Here is a 9,918-nt window from a genome sequence, read left to right on the forward strand (position 1 = left end):
TCTGACTCTGCCTACACCAAGTGGCAAAGCATGCCTATAAGAAGAATAATCGTCCCAACAAAGACGGCCTCAAGTCAGGAACCTAGGGCCGAAGTCACTTCCTCTAAATGGTAGCAGTGGTGCAGATGATACATAATACAAGCTCCAGCAAATAGTACAACATGAACAACAAACACAGGTATATCCCCAAGATCAGGCGTTGCAATTAAACTGTAATGAATAGTATACCATAAGTTGATTATTGCTTTCTGAGCTCCAGAGCGCGGGGGTATTTTTTGTCTGAATGAAAGATTTTAAAGAAACGCTGAACCTAGTAATCAAAGGGGCCAGTCTCACCTTGGCTTTCTCCATATTTTGGCTGATGTGTTGGGATTAGAGGGGTTTGACTAAAAGAGCATTGTTTAATTGTATGCTGCTTTAAGATGACCATAGACAGCGTCTACAATGTGATAAGGGAAAATGGAGGGCTGAAATACAAAATTGGGAATCTTATTTTAGTTGGTACTATGGATAGTAAGAGTAGACCTCCTTAACAGTTGCCGACAGTAACAGAAGGACCACAAAATGGGCGGTGTTTGTCCAAATTCTGAGTTAGGCACCTGTATCCCCAGAAGCCTCTCTTTAAGGGGGAGGTATTATTAGGGTTGTGCTGGCTGGAATCTGTTGTACCACAGTGTTACTAGCAGCACAGCTCCATAGGTGTGGTTGATTGAGCTACCTAGGTGTGGTTTGTTCCAGTCAGCCAATCTCACTGTCTGTTGCTTATATATACCAGCTCCTTTGTCAGTTTCTGCTGGTTTCCCTCCAGTAGTTTGAGTAGTCTTCTGTTCCTGCTTGTCTGTGCAGGCTTCAGTGTGAACTATGTTGTGTTCTTTCATGTTTGTGCAATCTTTTGTATCTTCTGCGCATTTGACTAGACATGGTGTCTGTGCAGTGTCGATTATCTTCAATGTGAACAGTGTCAGCCTCCTGCGTTTCTGTGTTGCTCTCAGTGCATGTGGTAAGAACTTGCTGTGGATCATTTTAACATCTAGGGCTAGTTAGGTCCTTAGGTTTTAGTGCAGAGCCATCCCTATTGGGGCGATCGCCTTGCTTGCAGGCAGGTATCCTGGGTTAGTTGTCTCGTTAGAGTAGGGACTGCGAGACAAGGGGGACTCTTGAAGTTGGCTTGCGGCTTAAGTGACTTGGCCAATCCACAAACTAATTCCTCGTACTTATTATAGCAATTCTATCGGTTTATTCATGCGGGTATGCTGGTGAGTGTTTTGAGTGTTTGTCAGTCAGTGTTTTATGTCTGCTGCTTGGTTATATCCACTGGTTCCAAGTCCAGTTCGCAGTTCTGCAGTCCATGTACCGGTAAGATTCTGCTGAGTGTTTATGTCCCAGTTTGACGTTACAGAATGTACATGAACACAGATAAGGAGATATTTGTTTATGTCCATTTGCCCCTTGTTTGTGCCACTGTTTACTTTGCCCCGTTTTCATGTCCATGTCTGCCAGTATTTCTTGCAGTCAGGTGTTTGTGGGTGTTCTTGGTTGGAGAAAGTTTCAGCTGTCTGGGGGCAAGGCTTAAATGTCCTGAATGTATGTTGGCAACTATGTAACAGAGTATCTCTATCACTAAGAGGATAACCAAAAAAAGTGGACAGGATTAACAGAGCATTGGGGCCAGCAAATTTCTGACAGATTTATCATTAATAAAGACAGCTCACTGCAGGTGAAGATTTCATCTTCTGTGCCAAATGATCAAGGTGTGCCAAATTTATTAAGATGTATGCATCTAGGTAAACGGGATCATGAAACAAAGCTAAGATATGCAGGGGAAATTGTTCAAAGGTCTGAATGGCTCAACAGGAAAGCTGCTGACTGGAGCGCAAGAGGTCATAGGTTTGAGCCCTGTGTGAGATAAGAGAAGTCCCCACATCTGCGACATATGCCTGCATATCCTTGGCAAAAAAGAGAGAGACCTCCCCATTACAGACTAGAAACCTGGATATAAAAAGCTCCTCCTCTCTCTTTCCAGTGGTTTCCTCGCCCCAGTGGGATTACCTGTTTGTGAATTTTATATTTTTTTGTTACCTGGTCTGGGGTTTCTGGGCTGCAAGAAATCAGAAGCTTTGGTAACCTCAGGGGCTCCAACGTTGTAATACTTCAGGTAGAGTTTACAAAAGCCTGGCTTCTTGACAATCTGACCAGCCCATCCGGAGGCTAGGGGGTCTCTTTTGCTGCTCCCTTCTCCAGTCACACATATACATTTTCTGTTCACTGGGATCTGAGTTATGGTTGCAGTTACCAAGGATGCTGGAGACAATAATAATAATCTTTATTTGTATAGGGCCAACTTATTCCGCAGCACTTTCAAGCATGAGTGAATGAATGATATATGCTGTGTGTGTTGCTGGTGCCTTTCTTAGGGTGGGAGTCTAGGAAGATTTCCCAATTAGGTTCCTTGAAGAGTAGGGCAACAATGTTCACATAGTGTCTGAAGAAAATAAGCATGACTTCCAGAGTTTCTAGAGAAACTAGAGGCATCTGCCCTATAACAGAGGTCAACACACTCGCGACCTAGTATCAATCAGGTGACCTTCTGGGGTTGGCATCCAACCAGGCCTTGGACCCATTTAGTGTTGTAAAGAACCTGGTATGTTGGCCAATCAATCACCCAAAATTTGGTAGTGAAGACGTATGAATACCCTTTGTCTTGCAGTAGCCTATTTACATGTAAAGAAATCAGAATAGGACAATAGTCAGCAATTATGAGAACATATGTCCCCTTTATCCCTTGCTCTGTGAAAAGTCACATCTCTATACCAATAATATTTGTATTATTAGTACTAATAATAGTATTATTCTGTCCAGCATTGGTTGTGATGGTGTGCTAGGCGAAGAAGGGTGGAAGGGGCTTTGTGTGCCCGTTCAATGGCAAACAAAGGCATGAAGAAATTAATTCCAAACAAACCGGTTTTTAAATCCATCATCCAAAAAAATTTGTAAAATCAGGAATCTCTAAAGCTCAACCAAAGACTACAACACACCTCTGCACTGAGTAGCACTGAATTGATGCAGGATATCATTACACTGTTCTTTGTTCTTTGCAGCTGAAGGTCTTAAGGGTCATATGTTTTGGTTGGTATGTCCAGAAACTGTAAGTAGAGATGTGGTTTTGTTAATATGTTTGTACCTAGTCACAGATGCAGACACTGAGTATGACACCACATGGACTCCATTAAGAGTGGAATCAGAGACCATAATAGAGGCTGCTTCACGCTTCTTGTGGCCAGTGTTTCAGCCAGGGGCGTAACTATAGAGGTGCAGGGGATGCGGTTGCACCCGGGCCCAGGAGCCTTAGGGGGCCCATAAGGCCTCTCTTCTCCATATAGGGAACCCAGTACTATGAATAGAGCATTATAGTTGGGGGCCCTGTTACAGGCTTTCCATTGGAGCCCAGAAGCTTCAAGTTATGTCTCTGTGCAGCATGGTTTAGGTATGGGTACGAGAACAGATACAGATAGAGGGGGGGCCCCAGCTCACGTTTTGCATCAGGGCCCCTGAGCCTTTAGTTACGCCCCTGGTTTCAGCCCACTGGCTGTCTCCTCATTAGCTGCACTCGGGCCTTCCTTCACAACACAGCACATATGTGCTTCACCATGTACACACTCACTTGGCACAAAACTCTACCTCTGACTTGAACCTGCGACATCACGTGCTTCAGATGATACTTCTACTGATTGAGCCATTCAGCATGCTGGATAGCTCCCCTGATTCCTAATACCTTGTTCCTAGTCCCATGTTCCTGGCTCTGTGTTTCCATGTCTGATCCACCCTGCGTCTTGTACATTCCCAATTAGCTCCCTATATTAACCTGTCTCTTCATTCCTTGCATATTTATTGTGCCTACCAGCCTTTAAGCAAGCTCTTCCTCTTTGTTGCCTGCAATAAGAAGATTGACCTCCATGTATTGACCCCTGGCTTGTCTCCTGACCATGTCTCTGCTTAACCCTCTGTGCTGCATTGACATCTCCGTGTATGAACCCTGGCTTGCCTGACCTTGTTGCCCACCCTCATTGGCTGCGCCCCCGACTCCAACTTAGTGCCTGAAATGCTACAACCTCCTATAGATGCAACTATACTATATTTACCAGTGTTGTGGTGCAGCATCTAAGAGCCACAACACTTACCATCATATTAGTGTGGCACTGTAGTAGAACAGTCCCTGTTGACTGACACTACTCCCACAAGCTGGCATCCAGGAAACCTTATTCCTGGTGCCATCTTCTACACCATGTGCAGCAGTCCACCAGTGTCTTTACAAACGTGGGCTAGCAGGTGCACAGACTCTATGGCGTACAAATATCACACAGTACAGTCATGGCATAGCAACCCCGAAACAGTATTAAAACATGTTTTAAAAGGAACATATAAACTGCACAATACCATATATAGGGGGGGGGGTGGTGGTGGGGGTGGTAATAAATTATCTGTGGTTAAACCCCTTCCATTTATACCTAACTGCTGCAAACCAGTGAAGGACTAGAATTGTTATACCCAATTCACATATACCGGTTGCTGTGTTGTTTTGGACAAATGCAGTGGTCAAGCATTGCTCAGCGACACAGAGGAAACAGTATTGGTGCAGACTCTGTTATAAATATTATCTTTTACCTTCAAGTGACAAAAATAATCTACAAATACGGTGCAATAAAACTAAGATAACAAAGTGAAAACATTAAGAGCTGTTTCTGTACTTTGTGGTCTGCAAATTGCTCTTTCAAGGTCTGATTAGCCTCAGAAAAGCAAGAATACTGTTAGTGCTGGCAGCCTCGTAAGTGTCCTTGATATCATGGCACAGCTTTCCACCATATCAGACTGTGGCATGAGACTGTAAACAACACTTACTGCTCTGTCCCTATACGTGACCGGGTCCCTCATTCAGATAATTTAATTCTGTCAGATAGCATGGTTTAAACCACACCTTGAATGATTGTGAATGAAAACACTCTAGTAAGAGTAAAGTTCAAGGCAACTTTAGCACACCACCCGTTCTCATTACTGCTGAGCGTATAAAAGATCACATTAGTAGGCAATGACACAGGAAGACCAATTTGCTGGTATGAGACACTTCACATCAGCCTACATGCTTTGGTGACCTACAACACTGCAATGGCTTGTAGGTCTGGAAGACCAGGAACCTGTCAATGTAGCCGAGATCCAGTCAACAGCATTCTCTTCCAAATGCTTAATTCAGGCAGCACAGCTAAAACCAATCTTCAACACATCTGTAACCCAAATAGAGGATGTCCATGTGATAGCCACAGGAAAGTGTTACTTAGGAATCCTGATATTATCTGCAAAAAAGCTTCAGATGTTTTGTTAAAGACAGTGACTTTTATCAGAAATTTACCTTCCTTCTGTCAACTGCTCCAGGAGGACCAGATATTGCTAGTAAGGGAAGGCTGGGCTCAACTTTTTGTTTTAGGACTGGCTCAAGAGAGAGTTGATTTTGAATGGGAAGAGCTTTCTATGCCCAGTCTACTCAAGAAGATACTTCTTAATCAGTCATCTAATGCGGGTGATATTACATTAACATCTGATGCTGGAGTGCCTTTCAAAGAAGTGCAAAGACTACAGATGTTTCTGCATAAACTCTGGAGCTTGGACATTTGCACAAAGGAATATGCATACCTCAAAGGCATGGTACTGTTTAATCCAGGCAAGTTTTGATTATTACATATGTGGATGTATATATGAGTTAAATGTTAAACAGTTGGAGTTGTGTTAAGAATGGACCTCAAAACCTAATGCTGCAATACTTAATCCTATTAGAATATTGTATCATGAATAGAGATGAGCGAGCATACTCGCTAAGGGCAATTGCTCGATCGAGCATAGCACCTGCCCGCTCGGGAGCAAAGATTCGGCTGCCGGCGGGGGGCAGGTAGAGCGGGGAGGAACGGAGGGGAGATCTCTCTCTCCCGCTCTCCCCCCGCTCATGGCCGCAACTCACCTGTCACCCGCGTCGGCTGCTGAACCTTTTCTTCCGAGCGGGGAGATACTCGCTAAGGACAATGCTCGATCGAGTAATTGTCCTTAGCGAGTATGCTCGCTCATCTCTAATCATGAACAATGCATTCTACTATTGGGAAAGCAGAGAGGCTGTTGTGATGGTCAACACAGTATGACATCCCACTGCTCTCCGTATTCAGAGAGTGAACTATACCTATATTCTACTGAGAAACTTCAGAAATTGTATTTAATTTTACCAAGGCAGCTCTTGCCTGCCCCATACTCAATACTGTTTGTAGACTGGTGGATTCAGAACAAAATAGAGAATTGTTGATAGCAGAGTTTCCCGTTTTAAAAAGTTGAGCCTGCACATTGAAAAAAAATATTATTGTCTCTTATATTGTCAGCTTAAGTACATACAAAGTTAAACAAGTAATACAAAAGGATGATGAGGTTTTTAACAGGGATTTAGACCACACTACTGTAAAATAGACTACCATTTCTTTACAAACTCCATAATAAAATAAGAGAGGTTTATCTTGATTGTATTTTTAATTCAAATATAAAAATAGGCATCTTACACTGTGTAGTTCTTATCACAGCTATAGGCATTGGCTACTTCAATCCATATTCGGAAAAACCCTTTGAGTTCTGGCATAACAAACTACATAAAGTGTAGATACCCTTAGTAGTTGCTTTTAAAAATTCTAAAAACACACAGTATAGAAAAGTAAATTATAACATAATTGAATATGTTCCTTTTTTAGGATGATCAAAGTTTATTGGAGTTGGCTAGCAGGACATACTATAAATAGGAGTTGAATACACTATTCATTTTTTATGGTATCTCATGAGGTGCTGCTCACTATATGAGAGACCTAAGCCAGAGAAAACGCATGCAAACTTGACTTACCTACTTTAAGGATTTGTCAGAGGTGTAACATCTCAGCACAACCCCTTAAGATGCACTAACATAAGAAATCGTGCATGAATAGAGGTCTAGGGGCGCATGATGAGAACATTGTTCGTCCTCTTTACAAGTCACTGGTCAGACGACACATGGAATGTTCTGTACAGTTTTGGGCAGCGGTACTCAAGAAGGACATATCAGAGCTTGAGCGGGTACAAAGGCGGGAAACTAAAGTAATAAATGGAATGGGTGGATTACAATACCCAGAGAGGTTATCAAAATTAGGGTTATTTAGTTTAGAAAAAAGGCATCTGAGGGGCAACCTAATTATGTATAGCTATATCAGGGGTCAATACAGAGATCTCTCCAATCATCTATTTATACCCAGGACTGTAACTGTAACAAGGAGGCACCCTCTACTTCTAGAGGAAAGAAGGTTTCTATACTGACATAGAAGGGGATCTTTACTGTAAAAGCAGTGAGACTATGCAACTCTCTGCATGAGGATGTGGTGGTGGCGAATTCGATAAAGGCGTTCAAGAGAGGCTTCAACGTCTTTCTTGAGCGATGCAATATTATATGTTATAATCATTAATGACTTCGGAAGGGTTGTTGATCCAGCGATTATTACGATTGCCAGATTGGAGTCGGGGAGGAATATTTTTTCCTTAAATTGGGTAAATTGGCACCTGTCTCATTGGGTTTTTTTTTTGCCTTTTTCTTGATCAATACTGGGGGGTGGGGGGTAATAGGCTGAAGTGTATGGAGATATGTCTTACATACTATGTTACTATGATTTACTTACCTTGCCCCACTCCCACACCAGTGCTAGGTCCACTGCTCCGGTCTCTGTTTATAGTTGCAGCCCTGGCCGGTTTAAGGGATGACACAGGGGTTTTAGCCAATAAAAGAGCTCAGAAATTGAACAAGGAGTTCTTATGGGTAGGTACCCATCTTTCCCAGGATAAGATTAAACTACCTGATATTAGCATTAGAACCCATCTGAAAGCATGGTCACCTGGAGGTTGGTAGATGGGCAGTATGATTTGATCAAATTATATACCAAGAACCTTGCATTATTTAATGTGGTTAGAGTATTTATTATAGGTATGATGTAAATGTATTTTGCGTGCTGTTGCCACTTTTTGGTTTCTGCTTCTAATGCATCCTTTGCTAGTAATGGGGTTTGAAGACCCCGCCTCCAGCAAGAGATTGTTCTGATTGGCTGAGCACTAGCTCAGCCAATCAGAGACAGCACTGGATGCAACAATCACAGCCATTCAATGAATGGCTATGATTGGTTCATCCAGCGCTGGCTCTGACTGGCTCAGCCCGAAGCTCAGCCAATTAAAGCAATCACTCTCACTGGATGTGGGGATTTCAATCCCGTCACTAGCAATAGATGCTTTATCGACTGGACAAGTGCACGGCAGCCTGCCTGGGGCTCCGGAGAACAGCGGCAGGGGGCCGGACGGCACCAGCTAGGCATTTTCTTTTTTTTTTTTTAGGTAGTGCAGCTACTGCTTGCGTTTAGTGCTATCAAAAACGTAGTACCAAGTTGTGCCACGTTCTTAGCAGCGCTGAAACCACTGCCCGTTCATTTCAATGGGCGACGCAGGACTGAAAACGGCCAAAGATAGAAAATGCATCGCTGTCAAAGTGCAGCATTGAACATGCTGCGTTTTGACGCTTGTGTGAACAGCCCCATTGAAATGAATGGGAGCGTTGTATGGCATTTAGTGCAGCGCTGAAAAGGCAATGAAAAAAGGCTGTACAAAAACGTCTGTGTGAGGAAGACATACAAAAATATATGATATTTAATTAAAAACTCTTTCCCTATGTAAGGGTTGAGCAAAAGTCATAGAGCTTCCTGGGAGTACAGTATTTGAAGGTTAGGGAGTACATCACAAACTTGGTTAGTGGTCCCGTAATTCATTAGGATAGTGAAAGCCAATCAGTGCCCTCCTATACTATTATGGATCGCTCATGATACGTGCTGTCACTGGTACAATCATCTTAAGCTGAATAAGCTGGTAGAGCTAGGAGCGTTCTCATTATCTCAGTTCAACCAGTACACAGTCATAAACTATTTAGTCCATGATAGGAGGTTCCTATCAAATGTGCTGATCACTACTCATGATAGTTCCACCTTATTACTGTAGTGCAAGAGCTACTGTATATATAGGTCAAAGAGAAAAGTGAGGTAGTTACTGCTGGTTATCAATTAGTAATAATTACATGCGAATACAGTAATAGAGCACACCAGCTAATTCCCCTCTGTACACCAGGAACTTGTTCTTTATGTATTGCAAATAGTCTTTTTATTTCTTAACATTTTCTTTTCTATGTCTCAAGGAATCCGAGGTATGAGATTCCCGCAGTATGTTCAGACCCTACAACTGGAGGCTCAAACAACGCTGATGGAGTTCACTTCAATGATGCAGAACATAAGTCATGTCCGTTTCAGGTGGATGCTGGAGGCCCTGGACATTCTAAAAGCCATTGACTCAGGAGTGATCACAGAACTTTTTTTTAGACCAGTCTCTGGGGAGATTAATTTGGAAGATCTAGTGCTTGAAACACTGTTTATCAGCTAAAGTGAACTACATAAGAACCTGAAAAGTTGTTAAATACATACATGTTATTACAAAGGCACTTGTTGAAAAAAAACCAAACTGTAAATTACTGTTAGGCTGCATTCACACGGGGCGTATTTTCGTCGGAAATCTCGCGGTTTGGCCGCAGCAAAAACCGTGAGATTTCCGCCGGGAGAACCGCCGCGGTTTAAGCTGCGGCGGCTTTGAAGCTGTCCGGCCGCATGCTTTTCCGTTGCGGCCGGCGCTCCCATAGTGGAGAGTGCGGCTGTAACATAAATAAACAAAAAACCGAAAGTAAATAGACATGCTGCTTCTTTTGAAACCGCGGCTGCGGCGGCCGCAGCCGCTGTTTCACCGGATTTACCGCAGCGGATTAGCCGTCCTGTGTGGACGAGATTTCTGAGAAAT

At 43.0% G+C, this 9,918-nt stretch overlaps 1 protein-coding gene across 1 annotated transcript; it reads left to right on the forward strand.

Annotated features, from left to right (window-relative positions):
• The first annotated feature begins 422 nt into the window (after window positions 1-422).
• LOC136572778 (nuclear receptor subfamily 0 group B member 2-like) lies at window positions 423-9,510 on the forward strand. Its single transcript, XM_066573712.1, has 4 exons — window positions 423-513; window positions 3,099-3,297; window positions 5,130-5,710; window positions 9,269-9,510. Exons 1-4 carry the CDS (start codon window positions 423-425, stop codon window positions 9,508-9,510), a joined length of 1,113 nt encoding a protein of 370 aa, XP_066429809.1.
• Window positions 9,511-9,918: the final 408 nt, after the last annotated feature.

Source organism: Eleutherodactylus coqui, chromosome 1, assembly GCF_035609145.1.
Source record: "Eleutherodactylus coqui strain aEleCoq1 chromosome 1, aEleCoq1.hap1, whole genome shotgun sequence".
Classification (NCBI taxonomy): Eukaryota; Metazoa; Chordata; class Amphibia; order Anura; family Eleutherodactylidae; genus Eleutherodactylus; species Eleutherodactylus coqui.

Excerpts from the sequence above, each read along its gene's own strand:
- LOC136572778 (XM_066573712.1), top strand. The coding sequence starts at position 423 with ATGACCATAGACAGCGTCTACAATGTGATAAGGGAAAATGGAGGGCTG. Across the intron at positions 514-3,098 it reads TTTAGTTGGTACTATGGATA|CTGAAGGTCTTAAGGGTCAT; the intron begins GTAAGAGTAGAC and ends TGTTCTTTGCAG. Across the intron at positions 5,711-9,268 it reads CATGGTACTGTTTAATCCAG|GAATCCGAGGTATGAGATTC; the intron begins GCAAGTTTTGAT and ends CTATGTCTCAAG.